Here is a 17,555-nt window from a genome sequence, read left to right on the forward strand (position 1 = left end):
AAGTGTTCTAGACTGAGGGAATACCATATATAAATTCACTCTTGTAAGAGGGAGCGTGGCAAGTGTGAGAGACTGGAAAGTGTCCTGTGGGACCCAGCTTCATGGAGCCAGGGGTATCATGGCATATGATGAGTCTGGAGAGCTAGCTCAGCAGAAGCTGGACCTCAGGACATGCACATCATGCAAAGGAGTTTGGAAGTTATCTAAGAGCAGTGGGAGGCTGTGGAAGGGTTTAGGAAAGGGGACAACAGATCCAATTTATATAATACAAAAGAACCTCCTGGCTGCAATGTGGGCAAAATGGATCCTAGCAAACCACTGAAGAGGCCATCGCGGTAGAGCAAGAAAGGTAGCTTTGGTTTTCTGTAGATGGAGAGAAAAAGGCCAAGTCTAGAAATGCTTGGAATTTAGTACTTAAAATCAACTATGGTGACGTGTTAGCTAAATGGAAGAGCGGGGAGGAAAGGAATGGTCAAGATGATTGTTAGTGTTCTCTCCTATTCTGAAGGATGATCATAGCATTCACTGAGACACCTGTCATTGGCATAGGGAGAATCTGATTTAGGAAGGAAAATAGGAGTCTGTTTTTGGTCATGTTGAATTTGAGGTACCTTTGAGACATCAAAGGGGAGATAATAGGTAAGCAGCTGGTTGAAGAGGTCTGAAAGAAAGAAAAAAATTGTGAGTCATAAGGTGTAGGTGATATTTAAGCCTTGGGTGCAGATCATGCAAGCTGAGAGTTTGGAGTAGAAAGAGGAAAGGCCTCAAGATCAAGCCTTGAGGAACCCAGCATCCAGTGGACCAGGTAAAAGAAGGTGGCCCCTCAGAGGAGATGGAAGACGCAGCCAGAGATAGGAAGAAAGCTAGGACAGTGTTTTGTCATGGGAGCCAAGAGAAAAGTAATATATAAACAAGGAAGGAGTGGTTTGTCAAACACTGCTAAGGGAGTGGTTCAGAAGAAAGCATTGAAAAATATCACTTGATTTTGTGATTTGTAGTGGAATGAGAGGACAGAAGTCAGATGGAGGGGCAGAATATGAATGGAAGGAAAGGAAATGTGAACATTCATTCTATGCATCTAGGGGACAGAAACAAACAGCTAACAAAACAATGGAGTAAGCATGCTGTGTACACCATGCTGTGCAGCAGGAACGGGGCAGCCATCAAGCCCTCCCTGGAAGGAGCAGGGGAAGCCAGGGCAGGCTTTGCAGAGGAATTGGTGCTTTATTGAGACCCATCATGCATGGAATGAGGGATGAGAATAAATCTGTCAGGGAGGCAAGGGGAGAGGGCGTCCTGAACAAAGGCGGTACATGTGCAAACGCATGAGATGTGGGAGTAGCTGTCTTATTTAGGGATTACAGACTGTTTGATTTGGAGCACAGATTGCCTTTGGAGCCATGACAGGAAATTAATCTTGAAAAGGAAGCAGGGGCCCAATCTTAAAACACTGGGTGTTATAGTGAAGTATTTGTAATTTACCAATGTTTCTCATCTTACCTTTGGAAATATTCTTAATGTCAGAAAACATTAAGTGAGGACTCTTTATAATGCAAACACAAACTTCCCTTTCAAAATTCGTGTTTTAAAAATTTAATGAATTTTACATTCTAGTCCATAATATATTTGCTTGTCTTTTTTATGTGAAAGTATCTTAGGTTATTTTCCCTTGGGTAAAAATGACTCCACGGATATGAACCCCACTGATTCTGTGGCTCTGGGGAGCTCTTTCCCATTACTGTACGTGTCCTCACCCCACATGCCCCCACTCACAAGTCCAGAGAGAACTTAGGGTAGAAATCATCAGTATGTAAGTGGCAGTTGAAGCTTTGGAAGTAGATGAAATTGCTCCAAAATAGAATGCAGAGTGGTGGGAGAAGAGTTGGCCATGCGGCGAGAGATCCTGAACAGCACAAATATTTAAAAGGAGGACAGAAGGAAAACATTGAGAAAATAGCGAGGGATCTGTAGAAGAAGGAAGAGATCCAAGGTGGAGAAAACGGGGAGGAATTTCATCAATATAAGGATGCTTAACAGTGCCCAGTGCTACAGAAATCACTGCATGCAAAATAGTCCCTGAAAGACACAGACGGAATTTGGTGGGTCTTTGATTATTGAAGTTATTATGACCTTAATGAAGGCAGATTCAGTCGAGGGGGCAAAAGAGATTTAGTTGGACTGAGAAAACGATACCAATTGTGCTTGACCATGCTTTCAAGAAGCTGAGCTTTGAGAGAATAGTAGGAGATACTACTACCTGGAGGAGATTCGGGGTCGTGGGGAATGGTTTCCATGAGGTGGGGATACAAACATGTTTATATGCTGAGGAAGAGCCAGGGTAGGGGAAGAGATTGAAAATACAAGAGAGTACAGGCCTGCTACCTTATACATAGTAGGAAGTATATTGTAAAAATATTTCTTTAACAAATAACTGTTTACTGTTAAATTCCTCAGTCTCAGTTTCACAGGTGAAATGTATGTTTTATGGGCTACAAGTTTTGTGTACTTAATCATAGTTGTATTGATTTTTGTGGGGGTATGTTGTTTTTTTAGCCTCAGAATATTCTGTTGACAAGCGAATCTCCATTGGGTGACATTAAGATTGTTGATTTTGGCCTTTCAAGAATATTGAAGAACAGTGAAGAGCTCCGAGAAATTATGGGTACCCCTGAATATGTGGGTAAGTATTCATAAAAGTAGTTTTGCTCTGGGGCCGGGCATCACCTTCATTAGGGGACTTGTCCATGGGGCATGACTCATAGTGGAGCCAGCTATCTGCTATGTTGAAATTCTACCATCAGAGATTTATTCCTTTGGATTACATTTTACAATGGAAAACTTTCAAGAGTAACATACTAAACTGGTGATGTCTTCACTGTCTCTTCACTACAGGGCTAAGAGAATTTGAAGGGATTACTTCTAAAATGAATAGGAGAGGATTTTCTTAACAAAGTAGGATATTAGCTTATTTGAGGGTGGGAGGATATTTAACAAGGATCTTTAAGGATGTTTTGGTTGGTGACAAACATTGACAAAGGCACTGCCAAGTCTGAGGTTCCATGGAAGTGTGGAGCAGAGAGGGCATCTGGTTGGATCCATGGTTGAGTGTTTCTGGCAGAAAGAAAAAGCTTAAACATTGAAGGTAGCAGCAACAAAGCAGCTGAATGATGATACGCCATGGGTCTAGGCGTATCATCAAAGAAGTCAACTATGACTTTCTTTGATAGACTGAGGAAAATTGGAGTTTGAAAGATTAATAGTTTGATGTTTTTTTAAAGGTATCTATAGAATAAGCATGTGAAATTGAGAGGTTGTGACCAGAGATTAGAATATTAATATTTAGGCCAGGTGCAGTGGCTTACACCTGTAATCCCAGCACTTTGGGAGGCCAAGGTGAGCGGATCAATTGAGGCCAGGAATCTGAGACCAGCCTGGCCAACATGGCAAAACCCCATCTCTACTGAAAATACAAAAATTAGCCAGGCGTGATGGTGCATACCTGTAGTCCCAGCTACTCGGGAGGCTGAGGCAGGAGGAATGGCGTGAACCTGGGAGGCGGAGCTTGCAGTGAGCCGAGATCGTGTCACTGCACTCCAGCCTGGGCAACAGAGGGAGACTCCGTCTCAAAAAAAAAAAAAGGAATATTAATATTTAAAATTTCAGTGGTGAAATAGCTCTTTGTAATTATGAGGACTTGGATGTAAGGCTGGAAAGGCAATTTTTTAGACCAGGAAATCAAGAAGCTGTGAAGGTAGGCTGTCTGGGTCATGGACATCAGTGTAGAAGTCACCTAGGCTGCCAGCAGACCTGGGAGAAGGGAGGGTGGCTGTGGCAGGAATGGAGAAGGCTGTGGCCTGGGCCTGAGGGAAGACTCTCTGCCTGAGAGTAGAAGTGTGAAGTGGGCAAATAGGCTAGAAGAGGGGGAATGAAGAGAGTGGGGTCTCCTTTCAGAGAAGAGGGTAAAAGGAGTGAGTAGTTCTTGAAAGACTGAGGATGTTATAAGAAAAGAGCTATCCGGAGCACAGAAAGACTGAGGAGGGGCGATAGGGTTGAAGAAAACAAACCTGTATGGCAATGATCGTCCAGAAAATAATTTAGAGATTTTTTTAAAGATCCTTAATTAGGTAATAAAAGATGCCACAGGCACAGAAACAACCTTTAAAATTTTTTATATATTTTAGTGGGCCAGAATACTTAATTTTCAGTATGCTGACTAATATGCATCATGACCACTAAGTAAGTTTTTGGGATGTGACTTAATAGTGTTTCTTTAGGGAAAGCAGCAACCCAAGTGTTTTAGCCAAAATTAATGGGTACCATTGTAAGCTCCAATATACAAGACTGAAGAATGTAGGTCTGTGAGCTGAAAACTCAAAATAGTAATTATTGCCCTGAATGAGGTGGGTTTTTGTTTTGTTTTAATGCTTTCTTTGTTGTTGTTGTTTGAGAGAGTCTCACTCTTGTCACCAGGCTGGAGTGCAGTGGCACCATCATAGCTTGCTACAGCCCCCAACTTGAATTCCTCCTGCCTCAGCCTCCCATGTAGCTGGGACCACAGACACGTGCCAACACAGCGGGCCAGTTTTTTGTTTTTTGGTTTTTTTTTTTGATAAAGATGGATCTCACTGTGTTGCCCAGACTAGTGATTTGTTTTAGAGCCTTCTGTTCCTTAGTAAATTTTAAGTTTTCTATCAAGAGCCTTTCCCATCTCAAAACATAATGGAAATACAAGCTTAATCCAAAAAGAAGAAAACTAAAAATGATTCAGAAGTACATTATACAGAAAAACAAAGGGACTCTCCTCTTTTTCCTTCCCTGACTCACCTTTTAAAAGGTGAGTTTGTGCTTCCCACAGTCATTTTACATATGCACAGAAACTGGTGTTGAGTTCTGGCCCTGTGTGACCTTGACCTTTAAATCTCTTTATACCTCAGATTCATCTGTCCATAAAAAGGGGCTAGTAATAGTACCGACCTCATAGGGAATTTATAAGGATTTCATTGGATTTGCTGTACAAAGCCCTTAAACCAGTATTCAGCACATAATAAGTACTCAAAAAAGTAAGCTATTGGTATTTCCTGCACCCCTCCTCCCACAGTCTTGCTATGTGGTCTCTGTTTTACCGTTTCTTCCCTGGTAATTTGGATGCTATGCATTTCATTTTTAATTTCCTAGTCATTTCTTTTGAAACTTTAACATTCACAACCTCTCTTTCTCACTCAACCATTTCAGAAATCAAAATTTAGGAGATTAGCATACCTAGCATTTCCTTTCCAACCTCTTCCTCCCACTCATTTATTCTGTGGGGGTTTGTCACAAATTAGTAGTAGATACGTGACCTTGAGTATTTCGTTTTTTCATAGAAATAGAACATTTTCATTCCTTTTTTTAATTGTGATTACCACAGTTTTTTAGTTTTTAATCTGTTTTTCCATGGATTGAGTACTTATTGCTGCCTATTAATAGTTTAGCCTTCTTATTTGTATAGTTTTGGGAAAAAATTATGTTTAGTTAACTGGATTGAGTAGATTTTTTTAAAGGAGCATTTTTATAATATTTTTCCTGAATCCTTGCATATTTGACAGTGTCTTTCTATTGTGTTTATGTGTGGCAGCAAGTGACTTTATATCAAAGCTTTTTTTTTTTTTTTTTTGAGACATGGTCTCACTCTATCACCCAGGCTGGAGTACACTGGCACTGTCTCGGCTCACTGCAGCCTTTACCTCCCAGGCCCAAGTGATCCTCCCACCTCAGCCTCCCCAGTAGCTGGGTCTACAGGCATGCACCATGACACTCGGCTAGCTTTTGTTTAGTTTTTGTAGAGATAGAGTCTTATTGTGTTGCCCAGGCTGGTCTTGAACTCCTGGTTCCAGCAGTCCTCCCACCTTGGCCTTGCAAAGTGCTGGGCACTCAGCCTCGAAGCATATTATTTTTCTCAATTCTATAGATGCAGCTTAATTGCCTTTGTCCCATGCCTGTAGTCTCAGAATGCCCAATTTTTTTTTTTAACCTCGTTGACTTTTTGTTAATGGGTAGATGTTTTAAAAAGCTCACTCTGACTGCAACAGAAAGAATAGATCAGAGGGGTGGGACAAGTAGCTGAAAAGGCCCAGGTGAGAGGAGAAAGTACCATGGGTGAGGGTGGGGCAATGGAGAAGCAGAAATGTCAGTGGCAGTGAGAAAGTTTTAAAAGCCATGATCTGATAGAGACAATGCTTGATTACATAGAAATTGTCAGTTTATATTTGATGTTTTTAAAATATTTAAATATTTGTAAAATACTAGAACTCAACAATGATGGGTAGAAGTGTGAAAAGTAAACAAGTTAATTACAAACATCTAGTTAGGCTTTATATTAATTCATATTAATTCATGGTAACCTTTCATTTTAGCCCAAACATTGAATAGTGCCTTATAGTTTCTAATGCTTAATTTTTTATCTCTAAGAGCAAATTAGTAATTTTTTCCACAAAACTAAATGTTTTCTTCTCTTTCTGATACTAGCTCCTGAAATTCTTAGTTATGATCCTATAAGCATGGCAACAGATATGTGGTAAGAGTTATTAATGAAAAATTGATCAAATTAGTTTCAAGAAATGAGTATGGTACTAAATTTTTCTTGCATTTTCTTTCTAATTTAGGAGCATTGGAGTGTTAACATATGTCATGCTTACAGGAATATCACCTTTCTTAGGCAATGATAAACAAGAAACATTCTTAAACATCTCACAGATGAATTTAAGTTATTCTGAGGAAGAATTTGATGTTTTGTCTGAGTCAGCTGTTGACTTCATCAGGACACTTTTAGTTAAGAAACCTGAGTAAGTATTATTTTTATTAGTTTAATATTGATCTTTAAAGTTTTTTATTGACTCTCCTCCAACCAAAAATAGTTCAACATCTAAAACACCAAAATGGGAACACAAAAGTGAGACCCTTGACTTAATAACTGTTGAAAGAAAAGGGGGCAAAAATGAAAATATTTTGAGAAAATGTGAACCATACCTCAGTATAACAGGATTTAAATATTAATTAGCAAGACTGTATTATTGCAAATGTGTCATGGCAGTAAATAGCACTCATAATTCATGGTTAGTAGAAGTTGACAGTGAAATGACAGCTAGTCTCTAGCAGATACTTCCCATCTGTTCTTGGTGTCTCTCAAGAGAGCGTTTCAGACATAACTTACTGAAAATATTTCAACATTTTCACAAAATTTTCAGCATTGTGGGAAATTGCACCCAAATTCCAAGACTAATAGTTTTATTCAGGAATCACAGTAAGATTTTTGCCAACTTGTCATACTTCCCAAAGTATAATACAATAAATACAGTACCTTATGCTCTAATTTTAACTGAAGTTCTAACATGTCTTAACTGTAAAACATGTATCTTTACAGGGATCGAGCCACTGCTGAAGAATGTCTAAAGCACCCCTGGTTGACACAGAGCAGTATTCAAGAGCCTTCTTTCAGGATGGAAAAGGCACTAGAAGAAGCAAATGCCCTCCAAGAAGGTCATTCTGTGCCTGAAATTAATTCAGATACTGACAAATCAGAAACCGAGGAATCCATTGTAACCGAGGAGTTAATTGTAGTTACTTCATATACTCTAGGACAATGCAGACAGTCTGAAAAAGAGAAAATGGAGCAAAAGGCCATTTCCAAACGATTTAAATTTGAGGAACCTTTGCTACAAGAAATTCCAGGAGAATTTATCTATTGAGCAGTATTTCCCTTTAGAACTTTAAGATTTCTACATTGAAAATGTTAATATTATTTATGGACCTCTGGCCAAATGGTACGTATACAGGAAGTGGATAACCAGTATCACTTACACAAACAAAAATAACTTTGTCAAATTTGTGGAGTTAGGTGGAAGCCACATTTTAAAAGTTGCCAACCAGGAGATTTAACAGGTACAGATATCCATTTCAATGTTATTTTTAAGAAGGGAGATGTTGGTACCTTTTAATTCTACACCCTGTTTCTCCAGAATGAGAATTTGTGTACAAAGATATTTGTATTCACTTTCTTTAAAAAATCCAAGTAAAAGTGCCAAAACTACATTCCTGTAAATCTCTTGCATTATTCATATGTGTATCTATATCTGCATATATGTTAATGTGTTTACTAAAATTGCTACTTTTTCACCTTGGATTTGTTTTTGGCAAAATTTTAGTTTAAGCAGACATCTAAATTTTCGAGACCTAGAATAACATTCACTAAAGTTTGATACTGTCTTTTTTTAATATTTTCTTACTGCTTTATAGTGACTTGATTTGGTTTCTGTTGTGTTTTTGCCTAAATGCTTGTGACATATCAGTGAAAAACCGTAATTTTTTTTTTCTCTTCAGTGTCACTAGTAAGAGAGGTGGTAATTTTTCACCTCTGAAATTATTCTGGTTTAAGTGTCAGCTCTTCAGCCACTTCCCTCATCACACCACACTCACATGCATCTGCTCTCTCTCACATGCTGTACCCCTGCTGCTTCCTGGCACCTCCCCCCATGCTTCTCATTTAATTTTGGCCAATTGTAGGTATCAGTGTGATCTGATCAACACTCTGGTTACCTTGGTCAGTGAAAAGATGCTACTATATTGCTTTTGTCCCAAAGTGAGTAAAATCCCCTAGAACAGAGAGCGAGAGTGTGTCTTCATGCCGACCACTGAGCCTGTTTCTACTGAGTTTCTTACCAGCCCTCAAGCTCTGCTAGGAAAAGTTATAAAATGCCAAAAGGTTTAGAAACATTTACTTTGTCCATAAAAAATTTACATTGGATACTCTGTAATTAGGAGGTACTTTGTCCCAAAAAGATGTATAAGAATGTACTAATAGTTTTATTTGATTAGGATTGAACAGTTCAAGTGTATCTAGGCCCCACAGTGACCAGTAAAGTCCAATTAAAAAATGGAAATGTGAAAGTGTATGCCGAATACCTTAAAGTAACTAATCATCCTCACACACAGAAGTCTGAGAGTCCTTATTTATCTTTTATTAGGCTCAGCACATTAAATATTTGCCTATCACCTGTGTGCTGTGTACCGTGGCCATGCCTTGCTCTGCACTATGAACAACTCAGACCTGTCCCTTCATGGTCTGATTAGGGTGCTGCACAAAGCTTTCTCCCTAAAATGGTTTCTCAGCTGTCAAAATCATGAAAATGACAGCACCTAACCACTATTTTTAAGTATGTACAGTAAATACCCAAATGTGTGTAAATGTCATAGACATATACAAAGTCAGTAATCTCGCCCAGTCCTGTGTGAACCTGTCGAAGCACCTGGGAGCGCTCTTTATACCATTAGATGAAATTCATCAGGCAGTTCAGACAACCAGGTTGCACTGTTTTCTCATTAAATTGGCTTGCTTTATATAGTTTCTTGGAATCTAGCATTCCTAAACAAGCTCCAAAAAGCAGAAGAAGAAATTGTGCCACAGTGATAGAGTTTTTAATGAACACCCATGGCCACAGTGTTGAGTCTCAGGTAAGTCTTGGAAGAAGTAAAACACAGTATTAGGCAAATTTGTATAAGTATCTCTCTGAAAAAATAGGAGGTGACCAGCAAAAAATACCCACTATTGAATGACACGTTTGTACTTGACGGATCTGTTAGCAGGTTTTAAAATCAGAATCATTTGGGCTTTTTAAAAACCATTTTATACTCGTAATAAATATATTTAATATAATTGCTGTATTTGTGAAAAAGATCTGTTTTCTTTTAGCTGGCCACTTCAGTTTGCTGCGTATCTTTAGCTGCTGTTGTGCCTTAAATACTGAGTCATAGGGTGCTTTTTTAAGAAGCCCTTCAGAACATACTTGTAAAGATAAATTGGCATTTTTTGGTTTATAAGATAAAAACAGGGCATGAAGAACCTTCATAATACTAGGCCAAATAAAATCTATTAATAGCTGCCAGCTAGTTCTACACTTATCTAACAGCTGTTAATGTTCCTTTTTTTCTATCACCAAATTTATAAAGGACTAAACAGTGCTATTGAGTTTACTTGGTTTATAAATCCAGTTTTAACTATAATTCAACAGTATTTTGGTGGGATGAGATGTTTATGAAATATGCAAAATGTATAAGTAGTTTTAATCAACTGGGAAATGATATTTGATCTTGTGTTTTGTTGTTTTCACATGAAAACTAGGAGGTTATTGATACCTTTCTCTAGTAGTGGTATAGAGGAAGGACAGATGCTCATTGTTGAATCTCTTCAATTTTTCCAGCTAACCTCAGTTTGGAAGAAAAATGTATTAAAGGGTTATAAAGATCACTTGGAGAATGTGAGACAGAATGTGAATTATAGTCCTCAGTAATGTAATGGGGGTGGTGCGTGGCTCAGTCCATAGAAGCCTATGCATGTTTAGAAGAAATAAATACCAATTTATGGACACCAACATACATGAATATAGAGAGGAGAAAGATGACTAGCATTGGCAAACTAATCCTAAATACATTTTAAATTCACACCTCAATTTGAATTGCACTGATAAAAATGAAAAATAGCCATGTACTGTATTTATTGTCCAAGATTGGCCACCTCATCCATTCTATCTGTTGTGGAACTTTAAAGGCTAGATTGAATACCTTAATCTTAACCTCGAGAGCCTTAATCACTATTGTTTTGTTTTGGAGAGAAGGGGATATAATTTACATATCATGAAATGTACAGATCTAAATCCATACAGTCTCATCAGGCTTGACAAATGTATTCACTCCTTTAACCACACTCCTGTTCTGTTGCACTAGTTTTCCTTATCCTCAAACTCATATACTTGGAATCATACAGCAGGCACCATTTGGCTTCTGTAACTCAGCATGATGTCTTTGAGATTCATCTATGTTGAGGTTTATATCAGCAGTTTGTTCCGTTTTTGTTTTTGTTTTGTTTTGTTTTGTTTTGAGATGGAGTTTTGCTATTGTTGCCCAGGCTGGAGTGCAATGGCGCAGGATCTTGGCTCACTGCAACCTCCGTCTCCCAGGTTCCAGGGATTCTCCTGCCTCAGCTTCCCAAGTAGCTGGGATTACAGGCATGCACCACCACACCTGGATAATTTTTGTATTTTTTTTTTAGTAGACATGGGGTTTGACCATGTTGGTCAAGCTGGTCTCAAACTCCTGACCTCAAGTGATCCATTCGCCTCAGCCTCCCAAAGTGTTGGGATTACAGGCATGAGCCACCGTGCCCAGCTTGGTTTGTTCCTTTTTATTGTTGTGTCATGCTATTTGAATGCATGAATTTATGTAGCTATCCTTCTGTTCATGGACCCCTGAGCTGTTTCCGTGGGGCTATTATAAATGTGCTATAAATATTCTTGGACAGGAATTTTTGTGGACATGTTTTCATTTCCGTTGGATTAAAAAGCTAGGAGTAGAATTGCTAGGTCTTATGGTAGCTATATATTTAACTTTTTAAGAAACTGCCCAACAGTTTCTGTTTTCTGTTCCTACCAGCACATTGTATTTTGGTTGTTTTGTACATCCTTGCCGACATTTGGTATTGTCCGCCTGTTTCATTTTAGCCATGCTGCTGGATGTGTGGCGGTATCTCATGGTGGTTTAGTTTGCATTTCCCTGATGACTAACGGACAGTACTTTTCATGTCCTTTTTTCCTTTTAATTGGATAGGACTCCTTTGTGCATTCTGGACATAAAGGATTGTCAGATTTGTGTGTCACGTATATCTTTTCCCATCTATAGCTTGCCTGTTTTCTCAATAGTATCTGTTGATGAGAAGAAGAGTTTAGTTTTGGTGAAATCCAATTTATGGCTTTTTGTTTTACAGTTAATGTTTTCTGTGTGCTCTTTAAGAAGTCTTTGCCTACCCAAGCTCATGAAGATACTGTCTTTTCTTAGGAGTATGATAGTTGTAGCAAATATTCAGGTCTGTGATTCACCTTGAATTAGTATTTTTATATGCCATGAGGTAGGTAGGCGTCAAATACCTTTGAACATTCTAGTGAATGTTCAGTGGTTCCAGCACCACTTGTCAAAGATTCTCCTTTCATCGTTAAACTGTTTTGGTGCCTGGTCTAAAATCATTTGATCATATATCTGTGGATCTAGTTTTCTGTTTCATTCTGTTATCTTTTTGTCAAAACTTGGTAAGTCTTGATCTCAGGTAAAACCGACGTTCTAATTTCTTCTTCTGCAAATTGCTTTGTTTATTCTAGGTCCTTTGCATTTCCAAATAAATTTTGTCAATTTCTACCAAACTACTCCCAGAAAAAGCCCTGTGGATTTTTAAGATTCACTGAATCTATAAATCAAGTAGTCATCCAATCCATAAACATGTTTTTCCATTTACTTCATTTTTTTCTCAGCAGTGTTTTACATTTTTCAGTGCAGAGATCCTGTATATTCTTTAACTTTATCCCTGTGTATTTCATGGTTTTTGATGCTGTTGTTTTTTGGATACTCTTCATATTTCAGTTTTTTGTTTGCTTTTAATACCCCAGCTCTCATTTTTAGCTCATCATGCCCAACTAGAACTATGTTATAAATTATTTAAATGAGTCTTTTGAAACTTTTGTCGGTAACAGTGGGAGTAAGTTTGCTGAATTGAAATTTATAGTAACAAAATTGGACGGAATCCCTCCTCTATTTTTTCAAATTAGAGATGCAGTAATGGAACTGCAGAGGGAATATGTGATTGTCCAAGAGCTCACAGCTAGTTATGAGCAGCACAAAGGACAGAATCATTCAGATTTCCTGACTGCTCGTCAAGAACTTTTATCTCAGTGGATACTACCTTTGGCCCCATTTTAATGTCCAAAGTAGTTTTTTTTTTTTTTTTTTGAGACGGAGTCTCACTCTGTTGCCCAGGCTGGAGTGCAGTGGCTAGATCTCAGCTCACTGCAAGCTCCGCTGGCTGGGTTTACGCCATTCTCCTGCCTCAGCCTCCGGAGCAGCTGGGACTACAGTCGCCCGCCACCTCGCCCGGCTAGTTTTTTGTATTTTTAGTAGAGACGGGGTTTCACAGTGTTAGCCAGGATGGTCTCGATCTCCTGACCTCGTGATCCGCCCATCTCGGCCTCCCAAAGTGCTGGGATTACAGGCTTGAGCCACCGCGACCAGCCTGTCCAAAGTACTTTTTAAAAATCACTTTTGTGTAACTTAATTTTGGGTTTCTTTTTTAATAACTAAAGGACAGGTAACCTGAGATGAGGCTAGTGCAGAGGTCAGTATTCTGTGGCCTGTGCTGCCTGTTTGGTGAGGTTTTATTGGAACAGCCACACCCGTGTGTTTACATTTTGTCTGTGGATGCCTTCACACTACACCACGCAGGTGAATACTTGTGACAGAGATCTGAAGGCCTGTACAGCCTAAGGTATTTAGTGTCTGGCCCTTTACAGAAAAAGTTTGCCAACCCCCAGGCAATTATAATCTAAATATATTTAAAATAGATATTTTCTATTTAAAACCAATCTTGACACAGTCCTTTGGGGAGCAGCTTATTTTACATGGCAGGATAATCTTATGACTTGATTACATTTTCTCCTTGCCATTTTTATTGAAATAAGTGGAGATTTTATTTACTAAAAACAAAACTATTTTTCCTAAATATGTTAGCAGCAGAAAAGTATCTCAGTTCAATACATTGTGATGGGTTTGCATGAAAATTAGTATCTCTTTAGTTATCTCTGTTAAGTAACCAGCTTCCTAATAAATTGTAAGAGAAGTATACCTAGAAGATAAATCAAAATATCTGGGAAGAGGTATGTTTAATCCTCAGCTGGAATTATTCAGGTGAGGAGGATTGTCACCTCATCCCTGCCCCTGTTTTTTTCTCTAAGCCAATAAAACTGTACCCTGTCCCTTTTAAAGCAGCATATTCAATAATTTCATCCTATACTTTTTAAAGTTTTTGATTTTGCAATAGTTACAGACTTACAGGGAGTTGAAAAGACAGTACAGATACATAACTACAGGAAATTGGTATTTGCACAATGTATATCGTTTTATGCCATTTTATCTTCCTACCAACACATTTGAGATACAGAACTACTTCATTGCTATATAAAGCTCTGTTGATATCTACGTTTTACCAGTTTGAGTGAAATGTAGAAAACTCTCTTGCCCATCCCCTCCCCAACCCATCTATAACTGTCTTAAACATAACCTGCTACGTACATTGAGATCTATGTCACACAATTTTGCTTCTACTACCAAATAATTTAGAAACCTCAAGAAGGAAAGTCTATTGTATTTACCCATATTTTTGCTGTTTCCATCGTTCTTCCTGATATCCCCCAATTTTTTTTTTTTTTAAACGTTTCCTTTCTGGTTCAAGAACTTCCTTTAGGGTAGGTCTATTCAAGGTCTGTAGGGTAGACTCGTTCAGCAAATTCTTTTAGTTTTCTGTTATCCAAGAATGTTTTTATTACCCTATAATTCCTGAAGGATCATTTCACCAAATATGGAATTTGGAGTTGACAGAGTTTTGTTTGTTTTGAGGCAGTCTCGCTCTGTTGCCGAGGCTGGAGTGCAGTGGCAGGATATTGGCTCACTGAAACCTCCACCTCCCAGGTTCAAGCAATTCTCATGCCTCAGCCTCCCAAGTAGCTGAGATTACAGGCACGCGCCACCATGCCTGCCTAATTTTTGTATTTTTAGTAGAGACAGGGTTTTGCCATGTTGGCCAGGCTGGTCTCAAACTCCTGACTTCAAAGTGATCTGCTCACCTTGGTCTCCCAAAGTGCTGGGATTATAGGCATGAGCCACCATGCCCAGCCACAAGTTGACAGTTCTTTTGGCACTAAAATAATTTGTCTCACTTCCTTCTGGCCTCCATGGTTTCCAAAGAGAAATCCACTGTCATCTGAGTTACTTTTCCCTATAGGTAAGATGTCATTTCTTTCTTGATGCTTTCAAGCTTTTTTCTTTGTCTTTAGTTTTTGGAAGTCCTATCATGGATTTCTTTGGGTTTCACTCAGCTTCTTAAATACAGGCATACCTCAGAAATATGCATCGCTTTCAGTTCCAGACCACTGCAATAAACCAAATGCCACAAGAAAGCAAGTCACATGAGTTTTTTGCCTTTCCAGTGCATGTAACATGTGGCTTATACTGTAGTTTAAGTGGGCAGTAGTGTTATGCCTAAAAGTAATGTACATACATTAATTTAAAAGTACTTTTAAATGCAAGAGGAGGATAGGAAAAGATAATAATTTTAAAATACCTTACTGCTGAGAAATGCTAACAGCCATTCATTGAGTCATAATCTTTTTGCTGGTGGACGGTCTTGCCTCGATGTTGATGGCTGCTGACTGATCAGGGTGGTGGTTGCTGAAGCTTGCAATGACTGTGGAAATTTCTTAAAATAAGACAACAGTGAAGTTTGCTGCACTGATGAACTCCTTCTTTCATGAAAGATTCCTCTGTAGCATGCAATGCTGTTTGATAGCGTTTACCCACAGCAGAACTTTTCAAAATTAGGGGTCAGTTCTCTCAAACCCTACCACTGCTAAGTTTATGGAATATTCTAAATCTTTTTGTTGTCATTTCAACAATGTTCACAGCATCTTCACCAGTAGTAGATTCCATCTCAAGAAACTACTTTCTTTGCTCGTCCATGAGAAGCAACTTCTCATCTATACAAGTTTGATCCTGAGATTACAGCAATTTAGTCACATCTCCAGGCCCCTCCACTCTTAGTTCTCTTGCTGTTTTCACCCCATCTATAGTTCCTTCCTCCTCTGAAGTCTTGAAACCCTCCAAATCCTCCATGAGGATTAGAATCTATTTCTTCCAAACTCCAAATAATGTTGATATTTTGACCTCCTCCCATGAATTGAATGCTCTTGATGGCATCTAGAATGGTGAATCCTTTCCAGAAGGTTTTCAACTGACTGCCCAGAACCATCAGAGAAATCACAAAATATATTTCTTAAATAGTAAGTCTTGAGAGTCAAAAGTACTCCTTGATCCATGCGCAGCAGAATGGATACTCTGTTAGCAGGCATGAAACAACATTCATCTCCTTGTACATCTTTATCAGAGCTCTTGGGTGACCAGGTGCATTGTTAATGAGTAGCAATATTTTGGTTTTTTGGGTTTGTTTTTTGAGACAGGGTTTCACCATGTTGCCCAGGCTGGTCTGGAACTCCTGACATCAAGCAGTCCACCTGCCCCAGCTTCCCAAAGTGCTGGGATTATAGGCGTGAGCCACTGCACCCGGCCATATTTTGAAAGAAATCTATTTTTTCTGAGCACTGAGTCTCAACAGTGGGCTTATTCAGTAGACCATGCTGTAAACAGACCAGCTGTCATCCAGGCTTTGTTGTTGCATTTATACAGCATATCTTAAGGGCCCTAGGATTTTCAGAATAGTCAGTGAGCATTGGCTTTAACTGAAAGTCACAGCTGCACTAGCCCCTGACAAGAGTCAGCTTGTCCTTTGAAGCCAGGCATTGAGTTTTTCTAACTATGAAAGTCCTAGATGGCATCTTTTTCCAATAAAATGCTATTTCATCTACACTTAAAATCTGTTGTTTAGTGTATCCACTTGCATCGATGATCCGAGCTAGATCATGTGGGTAACTTCTGCAGCTTCTCCATCAGCACTTGCTGCAGCACTTTGTACTTTTATGGAGATGGCTTCTTTACTTAAACCTCAATAATATTGCTAGCTTCAAATTTTCTCCTGCAGCTTTCTCACCTCTCACATTTAGTGAGAGGCCATTGTAGGGTTATTAATTGGCCTAATTTCAATACTGTTGTGTCTCAGGGAATAGGGAGGCCTGTAAAGTGGGAGAAAGATGAGGGAATGGCCAATCAGTGGAGCAGTCAGAACACACATTTATCAATTAAGTTCACCGTCTTAGGTGGGTGAGGTTCATGGTGCTCAAAACAATTACAATAGTAACATCAAAGATCACTGGTCACAGCTCTCCGTAACAATAATTTAAAAGTCTGAAGTATTGTGAGAATTACCAAATGTGACACAGATGCAAAGTGAGCACAAGCTGCTGGAAAAGTGGCACCAAAAGACCTGCTCGACAGTTGCCACAAACCCACAATCTGTAAAAGACACAGCATCTGCAAAGTGTAATCAAGTAAAACACAATAAAACTAGGTATATATGCCTATAAAAGGTTTATTTGTTTTTGACAAATTTGTAAACTCTCAGCCATTATTTTTTTCAAATACTTTTTTAGCGCCACCTTCCTTCTCCTCTTTCTTAGATCCATGATTCAAATGTTAGGTCTTTAGCTAGGGGCCCACAGGTACCAATTGCAGTCTGTTTTCTCTGCTCAGATTTTTATTTCATCTTAAAATTCAGTGATTCTTTTCTCTGTACTCCTCATTCTGCTGTTTAACCCATCCAGTGAGATTTTGATTTCATTTAATCTTTTCTCAGTTCTAAAATTTCCATTTGATTTGCCGTCTTCTAAGACTTCCTATTTTTTCATTTATTCCAAGCATGTTCATAATTGCTCACCAAACTTTTAAATGATGGCTGCTTCAAAATCCTTGTCAGATAATTCTAAGATCTGTGTCATCTTGGTGTTTGTATCTGTTAACTCTTCTCATTCAGGTTGACATTT

At 38.8% G+C, this 17,555-nt stretch overlaps 1 protein-coding gene across 2 annotated transcripts in view; it reads left to right on the forward strand.

The window, feature by feature from the left end:
- The window catches only part of STK17A (serine/threonine kinase 17a), a 45,389-nt gene extending 35,701 nt beyond the window's left edge, over positions 1-9,688 (forward strand). For both annotated transcript variants that reach the window (XM_023226438.1, XM_023226439.2), the window contains exons 4-7: positions 2,554-2,680; positions 6,505-6,553; positions 6,642-6,821; positions 7,400-9,688. In XM_023226438.1, coding sequence (XP_023082206.1) covers positions 2,554-2,680; positions 6,505-6,553; positions 6,642-6,821; positions 7,400-7,724 — 681 coding nt within the window. In that variant the 3' untranslated portion in view covers positions 7,725-9,688. The remainder of the gene's footprint in view (positions 1-2,553; positions 2,681-6,504; positions 6,554-6,641; positions 6,822-7,399) is intronic.
- Positions 9,689-17,555: the final 7,867 nt, after the last annotated feature.

Source organism: Piliocolobus tephrosceles, chromosome 8 (genome assembly GCF_002776525.5).
Source record: "Piliocolobus tephrosceles isolate RC106 chromosome 8, ASM277652v3, whole genome shotgun sequence".
NCBI lineage: Eukaryota > Metazoa > Chordata > Mammalia > Primates > Cercopithecidae > Piliocolobus > Piliocolobus tephrosceles.